Below are 16417 nucleotides of genomic sequence, written 5' to 3'. Positions count from 1 at the left end.
TGAATTGCTTGAATTCAACTTCCTTGAAAGTTTGAAAAAAACACAAATCCTTGAAAGTTTTTGAATGGGTCCTTGAACTTACCTTCCTTGAAAGTTTTGAAACAAATCAGTTATTGAAAGTGCTTAAATGTACTTTCCTTGAAAGTTTGTAAAAAAATCAAGGCCTTGAAAGTTTTTGAAAATTATTTTCAGACAAGTGGAGATAAAATGAAATTAACAGCAGAACAAACAAAAAGAGTGTCATTATACATGATTGAGGTCTGGTTGGCAGATGGATTTTCCTGCTTCATCTGAACAGGTTGTGACTGTGTTTTGTTGTTTTCTGCAGGGAATCCCTCTGACATGACTGTCATCATCGTCATTGTTGCAGTGGTTGTTCTTGCTCTCGTCGCCATCGCTGTCATTGGATACTTCATTTACAAAAAGAACAAAGGTGAGAGACCAAAACAAAAACGTCTTTTTTTGATAAAGTCAGACATTTATAACTGCAACAACATAAATAATTTGTCTTTTCTTTTTATTTCAGCCAAACGCCCTCCATCTCGTAAGTAAAACTTGTTTTCATTCAGTTTTCTCTGACCTGACTCCTGCAGTATTGGCTGTTTGTAAAACTCAGTGTCAGATCAGAGCAGGATGTGGACTAACAGTGTGTTTCTGACCTTACAGCTGTAAGCAACACTGAAGTTTTGGAGGAGCTGAATCCAAAAGCCTAAATGACAAACACGCCACCCTGAACACAGTGAATTGCTTCATACGGGACATGAATTTTACACTTGTTGTTAAACTATCGGTAAACTTTTGAGATTGTTTCTTTATCTGTAAAACTTCTGTGACATGTTGTAGTTGTAAAGAAAAGAACAAAGGTGAAACTGTTGTATATTTAGATGTAAATTTAATATTAAATATTAAAAACTCAAATATTAACCTTTAGAGAAACAGTGACACAAATTTATTTAATTGGTGTTGATCCAAATTAAAACAAATGACTTCAAAAGCATAAAAGGTAAATACTTGTTTTGCTTTGTGGAATTGAACATTTCTGGTAAATTATTTAGTTTTTTAGTTTATCTAATTGTATTCTTTTTGTCTCTTTAGGTTTATGGATAACTTTTACATTGGATCAAGAAACATCCTCCTCTGTAAACTGGGAATTCATTGATTATTGATCACCTTTTATAAACTGATAGAATCAGGGTTGGGATTGAGGAGTAAATGCTTATTGAATGCCTTACAAGAAAACCAATTTTAAAAATTAGTTAACAAAAAAAATCATATGTTATCAAATATTAACAGTGACATTAAATTATTTTGAATATTTAGTTTCAATTGAAAAAGTGGAATTTCCTCTCATTGGTAAATTAAATAAGGATCATTTATATTTTTTTCTTGAAGAGAAGTAAAACAACAATGAAAGCATCACAGAACTCTTCAAAATATATATATATATATATATATATATATATATATATATATATATATACATTCATTCATTCATAGGGTCTGGTAATATGATGATAAATAACAGATATTTGTCAACCCGTAAAACGTTGTCTTTACTGTTTTAATGAGAAAGTTGTTCTTTGTTTCTCTGGTTTTATTCGATCACTGGCAAAACTGCAAATCAATCAGCGATATCCAAAAACATGCTGCGTAAACTGGACACCTTCTAACTGCGGTGAAATATATTGGTTTATGTTTAATTCACTAAATGGCTTCTAAATTGAATTTCACAAAATGTACAGCATCAGTAATACAACTTGAAATTACACAATCAAACAATGATATGTCGTATCAGTGTTGCCCACCCTAACCTCACACAAACACACACACACACACACTATAAGCATCAACACCATTTGTTTTCCAGTTGTGTAAATAGTTTGCTTGTATATTTCTTAAACACTGATAAGATTTAAAGATTTTGTTTTGATTCAAACCAGGCCAAATAAATATTAACTTATGATTGTGAGGTTTTCCTTAATTAATCAGGTGTGTGTTGTTTTTGTAAAATATCTATATTTTGATCTGTTTTGAAACATTATATGGCTATTAGCTGAGACTTTTAAAGGGTTGTTGAATGTTTTAGCTTCTTCTGTTGGTTTAAGTAGTTAAATGTCAAATGAAGTTTCTCTATTTCATTCCTTTTGTACTGTTATTCTTTTAAATAAAGTCCCAAAAAGTCCATATTTCCTTGTCTTTGTTTATTCTATATTTGTGTATGCAGCTACAAATTTCTAAGTATTATTGTGTTTACTGACATCAGAGAGACTAAATAACGTGGCTCTGTAGATGTCAAACTAAAGAGCAGGAAGACCAGAAGTATTTGATCAGACAGACCTGATATTCTGTACAGATACTGAAGGGGAACTGACTTTATATGAAGTGATGGTTTTGTTAGTTTGGGACTATTTTTGTGATATAATTTAGCATTCACACTCTCATGTGCTGTTGTCTAATTTTTTTATGTATCATATGAAGCATTAAGGCTTATTAACAAAAATAGAGCAAAAAAATAATACTAATGTTTATAACTGTTGATTCATGTTTTCTTCCTATTTCTTATTTCAGTGTCTGTCATGATCCTGTCCTGAGTGCTGTGTTTTTGGGTTTTCATTCTGAGGGTTTGGGTTTGTAGCTGTTATTTAGTCTGTGTTTTGTTTCCATGTCTTAGTTCCCAGTCCGGTGTTTGTCTTAGTATTTACTTCTGGTCCTTGTACTTCAGTGTTGTTGTTTTGATCTGTACAGTATCTGTCTTATAGTGTTTTGGGTTCTGTCCTGTCTATTGCCCTGTGTCCAGTATCTGTTATGTAGTCAGTCTGTGTTTTGGGTTTCAGTCATGTCTGGTGTCTAGTTTACTCTGTGTGTTTGTGCTGGTTTGTCTGGTACTGTCTGTGTGTCTGGTTTTGTGGTTATGATCTGTTTAGTTATGATTTTGTTCATTTGGCTCTAGTCTGTGTAGCCTTTATTATTATTCATCCACATCTTTAAGTTACTTAGTATCTGTCTTGTCTCATATCTTAGTTCTTAGTCCTGTACCTTAGTTTATGTCTTAAGTGTTCACTCCTGGTCTGTGTACTTCTGTGTTTTGCCCATGTCTATCTGAGTTCTGTTTTATCTTTGTGTAGCAAACTTAAATTTTAGTTATGCAATTTAATAAATTTATGAGAATTGATACCCAATTATGAATTTTAATATTCATAAAATCAAAATTTTAAAGCTTGGATTACATTAGATGAAGGAGTGTCTTGCTGAAAATAAAAACACTGCACAAGTAACTTTCTTTTCAGCACTAATATCAACAACAGTTAACATAACTACTCAAATAGAGGCAAACGTAATCAGGTAACTAAAGATTTAATTGAACTTAATTAAATGCTTTGAGTCTTTGGAGACTGCAGTCCCTTTTACATTGAAAGTTCGGCTGTCCTGGATTATGTCACACCTAGGTGACACAAGGAGTAACCCTTTGATGTGGTAATAAAACAAACAATAAGGTCAGTTGGCACGGAAACATGTGTGGGGGGCCAGTTTTGATAGGCTGTTCATCCTTGATCCTTGTCACCCATGTTGCTCCCACCTTGCTCGTTAGTGCGTGTGTATATATACCTGGTGTTTCTGTTGAGTCTTTGTCTGGTCATTGCTGTGTGTAGACGAGCTGTCATGTGTAGCTCTGTGCCTGTCTCATCACTGTCTTGGATCTGCACCTGCTTGGATTATCTGTTTAATTTGGATTGTTTATTCTCTGGATGAATCTCAGCCACTCTGTCAGTAAGTGTGCTCGCCTCTTGTTTTGCCACAATAAACCCTTTTGAATCATACCTGCTGCCCTGCGTTTGGGTCCACCAACCTGCTTCATCACCACACACCCCTGACAGTTTCCTTGGTGGTCTGAGGCCGTATATCCCCAAGATAGACTTAGCATTTAAAGAAATATGTGACTCTGAGATCAGAATAGCAGAATTAGATGAAGCAATTAAGAGAATAGCAGTAGGGAAAGCACCAGGACAAGATGGCCTGACATCCAATTTTTACAAATTCTTTTGGGTTGACTTGAAAGAATTTGTATTGGAGGCTATAAAGGACATTTTGAGCAATAGGACGCTTACACCTACAATGAAACAGGGACTAATAACTCTCATTCCCAAACAAGGCAAAGGTAAAAGATATTGATATTCTTCGCCCTATCAACTTATTGAACACTGACTACAAGCTGTTTTCTCATGTGATTGCTGACAGGTTGAGGAATGGCCTTGCTGATGTTATAAGTGATACTGAATCAGGCACTTAAGGATGATGGAATTATTGTGTTTTTGGGCTTTTATAGGCCTTCGATATGGTCGAACATAGATTTCTTTTAAAGACTTTGGAGTGGTTTGGGAATAAGTTTATTGACAATCAATCTTCTATGTATAGACATCAATAGTTCAGTGTCTCTGCCATTTGGAACATCTAAGCACTTTGATATAAAAAGAGGCATTCGACAAGGTTGTCCAACATCGCCTTTGTTGTTATTGTAGCCGAATTACTAGCAATCCATGTAAAAAAAAATAGCCCGAATATCCAACCCCTAAATGTCATGGGAAATTTATTGGTAATAAGTCAATTGGCAGTTGACACCACACTTTTTTTAAAGAATGCAAGACAAGTTCCAGCAGCATTAAAAGCGATCTCTCTGTTTTCCAAAGCATCGGGTTTAAAGTTGAATATGAAAAAATGTGAAATTTTAACTATTCAAGACCATGCCACCATTAACGTGTATAATATCCAAGTAAAAAATGAAGTCAGATATTTAGGTATTGTAATTTCCAGAGATAAAAAGGTTAGAGAAACATCCAACATAGAAAATACCATTCAGAACAATAGAGCTATTCTTAACAGTTGGCTTCAAAGAGGCTTATCTGTTTTTGGACGCTTTTTACTTACTAAAATGCAAAGCTGGAAAGACTTACCTTTCCACCCGACTCATTGGATATACCCGACAAAAAAGTTAAGGAGATCAATCAAGATAATTTCAATTTTATATGGAAAAATAAATCATTATGTAAATAAAAGCGATACAGTGAAATCTGCCAAAGAAGGGGGGTTAAATGCCACTGACTTTGACCCAATGAATGGTACCATCAAATTAAAATGGTTACAATTTTATTATAAAAAAGGCGATTGTTACTTCCCCGCTGTCTAAGTGTAGGAGAGACCTAATCATAAACCAGATGGGTTTTGGTATGGGTGGAAAGATTTATTAAACAGACTGTACAACAAAAAGTCAAACAGAAAATGGGCAAGCGGGTGCAGCTCACACAGAGTTCAACGTCAGGACCAGCGTGGGGGCAAACTACGTGGCAAATGGTAGTTGCCTCGACCCAGCAGCAGACCAGCCTATTTGACAGAGAAGGCATGAAGGCGGTCCTGCAGGCAGCTCGGCGATTGGAGGAGGGTTGGTGCGCCCCTCCAATCAGGATCATCGGATGTGGGAGGCTGGATCAGCCAGACTTCCCCGAAGACCAGCCAATATCATATACAAACATAACTTTACTCCTCACATAGTCCCAATATGGAATAACAGAAGTATATCAATTGAGAATCTTTTTTTATACAGTGAATGGATGGAAAAGGGTGTCTGGCCGATTGTTCATTTATTAGATAATTGTGGTAATTTCTTAGCATATGATGTCTTCATTCGGAAATACAGTTTGATGTGCACTAAGAGGCAATTTAAAACTGTAATTAAGGAAATCCCACAAGCTCTGATCACTTTAGTAAAAGGTATGTTAACATACTCTGTGTTTATTCCTCAAGAGCCCACGTTAATCATAGATGCACGTAATTTCTTAGATAAAAATAAATGTAATCATTTTTTAGAAATGTCCTCACTTCGATCTGCTTCACTTCACCACTCAAGAGAAAACATATCTTCCAGAAATTTACCAGCAATTGTATAGTGAAGATAAGAAAGAACCAGTTACCTTTCTTTTCCTGTCTCACATAAGGTAAAAGAAGTTCAATTCAAAGTGATGAATGATATTTATCAATGTAACAACTTGAAATGTTGCAAAACAAAAGTCCTACTTTTTCATGAATACTTATGCAAACTCATCTCCTAGTGTCTACTGCGGAGTCCCTTGGTTTCTTTTCCCTTTATTTATCCTTGTTTGCTCCTTTTATTTATTTATTTTGTTTTTTCTTGGAAAGTTATCAATATGGTACTCCATGTTCAATTCATGCTGTAAGATTGATTGAATATGAATGCAATGTGCCTTGTTGTATGTTTGATATGAATCTTAATAAAAAATTAATTACTAAAAAAAAAGGTTAAAAATCCCCGAAGTGTTCTTGACACGCCCATTTCACCCAGGATGCATCGGTTGGTAACTTGTGTGAACTTGATAGCAGAGATATCCCAGCATTCATTTCGGCATTCAAGCATTCTTTTTTTATATATATTTTTATGTATGAGCAAATATACCGTTTTAAGTTAAAACCTACAATTAACCCGATTCTGAGCTTTTTGTTCTGAGGGATAAAATCTGGCCGTTATTATAATTAGAGCGATTTAGAGCAATGCAGGCAACCTCGGCGCTTGGGGTATTATGCAATACCAGCAACAACGCATAGTGTCAAACCGTCAGCTGCATTTTGTGTGCTCTTGCAAGTTCATTCTTCCAAGAACAACTAGCAAGAATGTTCTCCCCAAGAACACAAGTCCGTTCTTTGCATTCTTGGTTTTGAGACATTTCTGTTTTATTTTACCAAGGTCTCAATTATGTCCCCTAACCTATTAGATTTCATCTTCCACTTCATATTCATGCTTTTTGTAATTTGTTTGTTTGTTTAGCTGGAAACAAAGATTCTAGTCTACATCATGGGTGATGTTCTTTAGGTAAAATGTACTGTATATAATGAATTTAGCAGTCAAATTTGCTGGGAATAGTAGTCTAATCAAATCCTGCAGTATCATGCACCTGCAAGCAACTAGTAATGCCTAGTTGAATTATACCAGTTGTGTGCCAGTTATTTTGGCAGATCTTGGATCGGTTTGTTTGAATATAGTCCGTTTAATGCGAAATACTGATCTGGCGCCAGTTTAGATTACGTCTTGGTATCCGCACCCACAGATAACTTCAAGCAGGGACACCACAGTGGCTGCAAAATAGCTTTTTGAAATGTATGAATTAACATGTTTTTCTGCACGCACGATTTTTAGGGATTAAACATGTGCCATGTTGCCACTAATGTGGGAATAAATCCGGTTTAGAAGAAGGTGCGCACTGAGAAACCCACATGATTTTTTTTGACAAGTGACCCCAACGGGGTTCTGTAGGCTAACGTTAACACTTTAGCTAACAGCTAAAGACGATTGCTAACACTAATTAAGTCTGTTCATTTTTGGAACTGTCATCAGCCATGTCTTGAAGTCCATGACACCACGTGGTTAAAACAGTTTTATTTAATTTTTTATTTTATTTTGAAGCTGCAACACTTCTAGATACAGTAGAAGTTAGCTTAGGCTAATGTCAATAGTTGGGTAAGTTAGCAGCTGTGCTAACTTAGCAGCCGACTGTTCCACTAACAACTAGGCTGTAGTCATTTTGACACATCAACCAAATGTAACGTGATGCAGAAGCACTAAAATTAATAAAATGATACCGTAAACAGTGTGACTTCATTGCAAAACTAGAGGTTATAATGGGTTTCCCCCGCTTACCTGCTTTGAATAGTCCGCGTATCAGGTGAACTGTGTGCAATCTGGTGCGTCGCTAGTGAAGTCACAAGCGATGAAGGTGATGCGTGGTATTTGGACGCATCTGCTGTCCACCAAAGTTAATGGGAAGGATTTGCTAATCATATGCACGCAAAATTGGAGTTTGGCGTACACATTGCACGCAATTGGAAAGTGTAAAGCCGTGTTGAAAATAACACAGGAGAGTGAAGAAACTTTATAGTTTCTTGTCCAAAACTATAAAGTTGTTAAACTGATCATTTTTATACAAAAAGTGTGTTGTTGGTAATTTAGTTACCAATTATAAACACACAGGTCTTTTTAACAATTACTGTATGTACAACAGCATGCTGATTAGTAGAGCTGGTGATAAATCGATATTAACTTATTGCAGGTTTATTGGTGTAAAAGTTGTTTGAGAGAAGCTGAAGAACATAAATACCAAACAGGTTAGAGGTCATTTAGAAACCGTCTCTGAGTTTGTCCACCAGAGAGCACTTACAGGTTTAATGTTAAATAAATGTATTCTTGATCAGATTTGAAATAACAATTTTAAGTGGGTCAGAATTTTAGTGTAGGTGAACATAGAAATATGATCGACATGAGTTCAGACAGTAGAGGACAGTGCAGGTTTCTGATATAATCAATAATTTAATTAGCACCTGCAAAAACCTGAAAGTTTACTCTTTTAAAAATCTGGAATATTTTTAAAATCAGTACTAAAAGTGATCAAAACATCAGTTCATATTGGAGGGAATGTTTGAATTTAACAAATTATATTCTAAATTATTATATAATAATTATAATAATATATATATATATATAAACTCAGCTTTTAATATGGCAATAACTGAAACTGAACTGAATGCCATAAGATATAATAAAATTCTGAATATTGGAAATCATAGATATTGGAAGTTAAACTTAAATATACCGTTCATGTTGTGTTTTGTTTGTGTGTATTTTGAGCACAGTTTTAGGTAGTTCACTTGAATTTGGTTCAAAGTACCATGCAATGACAATAAAAATGAATAATCTTAAGTAATGACTCTGTACTTGCTCTGGCCGCCTGACGTGTCACCAGTATGCTCTGCTGTCTTTATGTTGTTCAAAAGCAAAACCATGCCGTCCACAAGATATAATGAAGTGTTTTCAGTCACTTCTGTCAGTAACTGCCTTTATTCTGACAAGTCAAATATTATTTTACATGATTAATCTAATGTCGAATTCAATTTGTTATTCTGAATAAGTCACTTTTATGTAAAGGTCATGAAGAACATTTCAGGGAAACACTGAATTTTATGTTGTCAGATTAACATAAAAACCACAGCAGCAAAAGTAAGAGACAAATGTGCCGTCAAATATCATTATATAGTTTATCTTGATCTCTTATGCACCGAGAAAACAGGATTTATCAGTACAATAAACCGTGAAAGAGCTAATTTTAAGTTGCTGATGAGATTCTTCTCACATCAGTTTTAAAACTATTTTCCAAGAGGGCAAAATATGTTTTTAAAAACTCTCTTACAACAAAAGTGATAATCACCAGCAGCTACTTCCTATGTTTTATGTTATGGATGAATAAATGCATATCCAGCCAAAGACTTCACACACATGCGAACAGGAAATAATGACAGCTAGATGAAAAGAGCTCATGTCTGGATAGAAAAAGGGATTGTCACAAAGAGAGGAATGGAAGTAGAGTCAAAGTCCTCCTCTTTATTAGTGGGGAAGAAGTATTGTCTTGAAATACATGAGTTGTAACATTATAAAAACATTTGTGTAGAGAAAGTCGCGGCCCAAAGCACTGACAGTTTCTGACAGTCACTCCAGAGCAGGGGATGGTCTGTACGTCTGTCCATCTGTATGTGTTACTGTCTGCACATAAATCTGTCTATCATGCCCCCTTTTTTCCTTTACTTGTATATTGTTCAATTATTTTTAATTATTTTTTACAGATAGACACTACTGATAAAATGTGCTTCACTACAAACACACAGGATGGGAAATATTTGGCTACAGTTGAGGTTGCAGACGAGAGACATAGACATATTGGTCAGGAAGCTAAAAGAAGGGTGACGAAGAGAAACCATGAACTATATTTACTTCATCTTTATTTCAATCCACAGTGGATCTTTGCCACGTTAAAAATATGTGCTATCCAAATAAGTATGTAGACCCATGATCAGACGTAATGTTTAAACATGTTCATAATTACTAATTAATTCAAATTAGAGGCTGACATTTTCAGGAATGGGAGCTCTTTTCATTGCAGGACAGGAGTATTTGTGTGTGACTGGGATGGGACAAGAGATAAAATCCACTCCCATCACCCTCCACTTTAAATACAAGGACAGATGACCGTGCTGTTAACACACAAGTGTCTGTAGGTAAAAACATCTGTCTATGTAAATCTTTTTTTTCACATTTCTTATGTCAATCTGTTCCATGATACCTGTTCTTTATTTTTCATTTGGTTAGATTTAAAGCAGGATGTATAAGAACACAAAATCATCACAATCAATCACGTATAGTTTCTATGTAAATTCTATGTTTTTCTTGAGACAGTTTATTTCAAAATTTATGTCTTTTGTTTTATGTGAATGTGCCCTGATTTTAAAGGTTGGTAAAATATTTGGGATAGTCCTGCTGTAGTGATTGATCACATGTTGGTTGACAGGTCAATAAAGTATCCAATATAATATGTGTTGCCCTTAATTTGTGTGTTTTTGTGACTGCACAGTAATGTGAATATATCCTGATTTTTAACTTTTCACAGAGAGACTTAATGAAGCGTCTCCGAGTGCAGATGTTCTGAGAACAGAAAGAATAAAATCAGTTGGGGAAACGTCTGGCACAGAGAAAGCTGTGTATGTTTTTACTTGACATGATGACATGCTGATGGTTTTATTAAGAGTCCTTTCCCAGGGCAAACATACAAAACAAAATAACAATAAAAGACATCTGCATCCCCACAAACTACAGAGGATCTGATCTGTAGCTGCAGTGACCTCTGACCTCCCAGAAACTTAACTTAATACAAGATCTGAGCAGCTGAAGGTTCAGGTCAAAGCTGAGCCAGCAAAATAAAGCCCACCGTCCTCTAACAAATGCTAAATGTTTACTTTCACTTTCGTTATCGACTTTAGGGGGTCAGATTCACAGAGTCATGTGACTTTGATGCTCAGCCTAAATTCCCATTGGCTCTTACCCTCATTTCACCCTTAGTGCTCGAACTGGCGAGACAGCAGTTCACAAAGCTTTCCATCAAATGTTTTGAGGCGACAGGTCACAATGAAGAGCCTGGTTTTCCTGGCTTTCCTGGTATTAGTGGGCCCACATGGCGCAGCCGCAGGTGAGTTAACAACTTTGTAGAGTTGGTTGATTGTAAAAGAAAAGTCCTTGAATATATAGAGGCCTTTACAGAAATGACAATGGTCTCACGTGACGTTATATAATCAGAAATTGAAGCCACTACTAAGCATCCTGAAGAAGAACGACCCCAGAAACTGCAACAAGGCGCGGAGCTGCTGCCTCACTGCAGAGGGGCGAGGACTTCTAGTGGCTCCATCTACAGTGGGCGCTTTTTTCACACTTTCACACTCATTTTCTCAACAAAAAAAATAAGCGAGGAAAAAGGAAATACAGCAGACAGTGTGACAGCCTACAAGGAGCTCAATCACTGTATTTTTAAGTGAACTGCACCAGGGCACGCGGTTATTTGGTCCGCGCCCGCGTTCGTTCAGCCCAAAGGAAAGAAACGCAAGAGGAGCTGGGCCTCTATTAAGTGGGTAGCCTATACTGAGTCTGTGGAATCAGAAACAATATAAATAGGCTACGGAATCCACGCTGGTGCTGTTTGCTGCAGGAGAGGACAACCTCTGCAGAAGACTCAGATGTGGTCTGAATCTGACTTATTATGGTAGTCAAGACACACAAACACACTTTATTCAAAAAAGTCAACCAAACTATAAAAATACATGATCAGATTGGGTCCAAGGACGACCCCTTTGTAACCGGAGAGAACCGTGGGTCTGGGGCAGCTACACCCTCTGTCCCTTTACTTTAATATTTTATTTCAGTATAAATAGATTTTTCAATACAAAGTCATTGCAAATATTTAAGTAATGAGTTTCTGGAGCAACATATTTTTCTATAAATATAAGTGTTTTTGTATTTATTGAGCACACAATAGAGAATTTTAAGAGGTCTTGTATTGTTGTTCTTTTTGACTCTGTGTGCAGGAAAATAACTTTGTTCAGTGATTTATAAAACTGATATTAAAACTGAAATCATGAACTTTTTCTTACAGCGACTCACTCTCTGAAGTATTTCTACACTGCGTCTTCTGGAGTCCCAAACTTCCCAGAGTTTGTGATTGTTGGGTTGGTTGATGAAGTTCAGATGTTTCACTATGACAGTAACACCATGAAAGCAGAACCCAAACAGGACTGGATGAGCAGAGTCACAGCAGGTGATCCTCAGTACTGGCAGAGGGAGACTCAGAGCTCTCTGGCTGCCCAGCAGGTCTTCAAAGCCAACATCGAAGTTGCAAAGCAGCGCTTCGACCAAACTGGAGGTTTGTCCATGTCTTAACCCTCCAAAAGCTGTCTCTACCTACCTTTTTTTGTCCCCATTGTGACACAAGTCCCCATCAGTTAGTGTGTATTCAGGTCCCAACAGAGATATAACATGACACACACACACTCCAACAGCAGGAGGTGTAGATCCTCTGTTCTGGTGTCTGTGGATCAGTGTGTCTCTGTGGTGAAGATGTGATATCAGCTGATGATAGATGAGCTGTGATCTCACTCTGTTTACTGATGTCTCTCTCTCAGGTGCACACATTAACCAGAGGATGTACGGCTGTGAGTGGGACGATGAGACTGGAGAGCTTAATGGGTTTAATCAGTATGGTTATGATGGAGAAGACTTCATAGCATTTGACATGAAGACATTGACATGGATCGCTCCAACACCACAGGCTGTCATCACCAAACACAAATGGGATAATAACAGAGCTTTGATGGCACAGAAAACAAACTACCTGACCCAGATTTGTCCTGACTGGCTGAAGAGGTATTTGGCCTATGGGAGGAGCTCTCTGCTGAGAAAAGGTAGAATCACATGACCTGATGTAGTTTCATGGACACAGCGATGTTGTTAAAAACAGTACAATTATTCAAATTACACATTTAAGTTGATCTTTATCATGTTTGTGGTTTTCCTTCTCTCTCTCTCTTTCTAACCCTACACTGTATATATCTGCTGAAGAACAGACCGCTTTAGAAATAAATTTTAAAAATATTAAAAATAAAATATATAAAATGGCAAACGTGTGTGTGCGTGCGCACGCCCGCCATAGGTCAGTAGTATGTAGAAGTAATTTTATGTTTAGGATCAATAAAGAAACAACAATATAATAATATAATATAGTATATTATAAATAATATATTATAATAATAATATAATATAATATAAAAATCAAGTATCAAATGTGAAATGTAAAAAATGTTTAAAACAAACAAATAACTAAACCCATGAAGTATGTATGGTTCATGGGTTGCTTTTTCAAAGGAACAATTACTAAAATATCAAACAATGAAAACAATAATTATTTTGTGTGTGATTGTAAAATTCAATTGATCTTTTCTGTATTTTTAGTTTTTCTCTGCACCTGCAGGATGCTCTTACAGAACTCGGTATGGAAAGATTGCTGTGTTTACTGTCAGGGACCAGGTCTGACAGAATCTCTGCAGGAGATTAAGGTTCTGCTGCAAACCTTCTTTAGTAGGTGAAAGCAACACTAAGGCCCCATCCACACTACTGCATTTTCAAATTAAAACAGAGATCTTTTGCTACCTTTGCACCTCCCGTCCAGTCTAAAACGGCGAAAACGAAGACCTAAAACGGAGAATTTTGGAAACGCTGTCGACCCCGTTTTGCGTGTCGAAACTCCAGAGGCCGTTTTAGTGAAGACGGGAAATAATGTAGGATTTTAGAAACGATGACACTCACAGCACATTTGCTTTTTAGTCAAACCATGTTTATCTCTTTCTGTTTCTCACTGTCTTTCTCACCTCTCCTCCACTTCTCTCTTTTCTCTCCAGAGCTTCCCTCAGTGTCTCTCCTCCAGAAGACTCCCTCCTCTCCAGTCAGCTGCCACGCTACAGGTTTCTACCCTGACAGAGCCCTGATGTTCTGGAGGAAAGATGGAGAGGAGCTTCATGAGGACGTGGACCTCGGAGAGATCCTCCCCAACAACGATGGATCCTTCCAGATGAGTGTTGACCTGAATCCTCCAACTGGAGACTGGGAGAAGTACGAATGTGTGTTTCAGCTCTCAGGTGTGAAGGACGACATCATCACCAAACTGGACAAAGTGAAGATCAGAACCAACGAAGGTAAGACTGGAAACAATTGTGATGGAGACACAAATACATTTTGTTCTGTGGTCAGTTATTGATTTGTGCTGAATACAACTTGATTCCTTTTGTTGTTTAAGCTGACGTCTAAAAACAACCAAACATTTTAACTTTCTTAATTTAAAGTTATTTTATGTTTTCGGGCCTCAACTTGTCTGTTAGCCCTTGTTATCAGCTAACACTTCTTGTGAGGCATACTGGTGATATTAAATATGTGGCATTCAACAAATTTCTTATATTTAGAATTTTCTAAATTGGTACGAACCAAATTTACAAAACATTGTCATAAACAAACAGTTTGTCTCTCTGCACAGGGGGAAAACACTCATTTTAACTGAAATCATAATGTCTTAATCTAAATGAATTTGGTGTTTAAATGTGATGCCAAAATTAACTAAAACAAAGTAGACAAACATTACAGCCATTTTTAAACATTTTTGTAGAGAAAGTCATGGCCTGTGTTGACTACCTCCACACATGAATAGCAGAAACATATTTCACTCATTGGGCTCTTTGGGGATTTAAATCTGAATTGGAATTAAACATTTAATTTTCATTGGACCACTATTTAATAACTTTTGAATTCTTGTTACTGGACTACACGCCGTTAGGCAAATATTCCTACACTAAATGTCTATCTGATGGTGCTGTAGCTAAATGTAACTCCTCAACACCACCTGCTTTCTATTATTAACATGACCATAACTATTATTCTCATCCCTCCTGCTCTCTCTCACTCTCTGAAAGCCATGTTTCATCACTGTGTGTCCCTGAGGTACCACATGCACGTCTGCACGCTAAACTAGGAGAAAACTGAAAGAAAATTCAAAGTATAGCCTCTTTCAGACACACCCCTAATCTAATGTCAGTTTAACATGTTATTCTCATGTCTGAATAAGGGCCTGAGTCACTTTTAAGTAAAGGTCATGAAGAAAGAAAAGACAGAGAAAGAGAGAAATGTGTTCAAAGATCAGTAAGTAATACTTGTATTCTCTCAATCTTCATCCCTTGACGCGTCAATTACACTAACAGGAATAAATAATGACCCTCTAACTAGATGAAGACAGCGGTGAGTTTATGTAGAAAAAGTCACGGCCCAAAGTACTTAGTTTCACCCCAGAGCAGGTCAGCTGGTGTACGTCTGTCCATCTGTATGTGTTACTGCCTGCACATTAATCTGTCTATCATGTCCATGTTTGTCTTTTACCTGATTATTGTTTTTTTTCTCTTCAGAGTCGGACACTTCATCAACTACAGGAAGTCAAGACAGCACCTCACTATTGATCTAGGTAACTAATGTCTGTCTGAAACATCACCTGCATGTCGATCATTCATTTTTGTTCTGTTTGTTAATGAATGCAGGTATTTGTCCTCACAGAAGTTTGAAGAGGAGGGTGAACTCTGCTCCATGAGAAATGGGAATCGGAATTTAACTTTTTGGAAAAGAAATAAACATGTTTTATTACAGTAAAGACACAATCTGCTGCGTTGCTAGATGCCACGCCTATACACAGAACATACTTAAAATAAAAGCATCAATACTAACTAACGTATTTTACAGTACAGTTTACAGCACACTGATAAAATACTTATATCTACTGCTAGTATTTAGAGACAAGTAATGTTTGTATCTTTTGTAAAAAGTAATTGATCAATGATTCTCAAACTAACTTCTTGTGTTTGGTTAAGTAGATAAACGTCAGATGAAGTTGACCTGCTATTTCATTCTTTTGTACTGTTGATTTGCTTTTTAATAAAGTCCCAGATTTTCTAAATGTTCTGTTTTTGTGAGTCCACATATGAGCTTAAATATCTGCGACTGAAGCTACACTTAGTGTTTGCGCTACATTTAGTTTTTTAATGCACTTTTCATCTTTGTCTTTAGTTTATTGATATAAAGGATTCATGTGAGTTGTTGGATATGGATGACTCACATCATCTGAAATAGTTTGAGAAACAAAGAGACCTTCAAATTAGTGTTGTAGTACCCGAGAAAGGTCTTAAGACCACTTTTTGATGGTCTTGGTCTCGGACTCGACCGCATTTTTACTCTGTCTTGTCTCGAACATCGAGGACTCGGGATTTTATTTCAAGACCATAACTTTGGGAATATCAATAAATTGCTTTTGCATTATCTGAATTATTTGTTTACATCCTAACTTTGATTGGATGTAAAATGTACTGCTTCAAATAAAAAATTCAATAACCCTATTTAGAAATGTGTTGTTACCATTAATGACTGTTCCCGTAAAGGTAAGCATGGAAAAGAAGTGCT

General features: G+C 36.5%; 1 protein-coding gene and 1 long non-coding RNA gene across 3 annotated transcripts; both read left to right on the top strand.

Moving 5' to 3' along the window:
• The first annotated feature begins 277 nt into the window (after positions 1-277).
• LOC119884283 lies at positions 278-1269 on the top strand. Its single transcript, XR_005440967.1, has 4 exons — positions 278-433; positions 527-544; positions 667-739; positions 1096-1269. It is a non-coding gene; the product is annotated as an uncharacterized LOC119884283 (long non-coding RNA).
• A 9669-nt stretch (positions 1270-10938) lies between these two features.
• Positions 10939-15917, top strand: LOC119884280 (major histocompatibility complex class I-related gene protein-like). Of its 2 annotated transcripts, none has more exons than XM_038694735.1 (6): positions 10939-11072; positions 12030-12296; positions 12556-12834; positions 13828-14121; positions 15376-15431; positions 15521-15917. In XM_038694735.1, the coding sequence occupies exons 1-5, from the start codon at positions 11012-11014 to the stop codon at positions 15429-15431; spliced, it is 957 nt and encodes a 318-aa protein (XP_038550663.1). In that variant the 5' UTR covers positions 10939-11011; the 3' UTR covers positions 15521-15917. The 2 variants fall into 2 exon arrangements, with proteins under 2 accessions (XP_038550663.1, XP_038550664.1); XM_038694736.1 differs by having other exon boundaries at positions 15505-15917.
• The last annotated feature ends 500 nt before the right edge of the window (positions 15918-16417 follow it).

This window comes from Micropterus salmoides, unplaced genomic scaffold (assembly GCF_014851395.1).
Source record: "Micropterus salmoides isolate LMB-PRFRI ecotype aquatic unplaced genomic scaffold, ASM1485139v1 Ms_hic_scaffold_3335, whole genome shotgun sequence".
Classification (NCBI taxonomy): Eukaryota; Metazoa; Chordata; class Actinopteri; order Centrarchiformes; family Centrarchidae; genus Micropterus; species Micropterus salmoides.
Note: the sequence above shows the minus strand (reverse complement) of the source record. Positions and strands in the feature narration are given on the sequence as shown.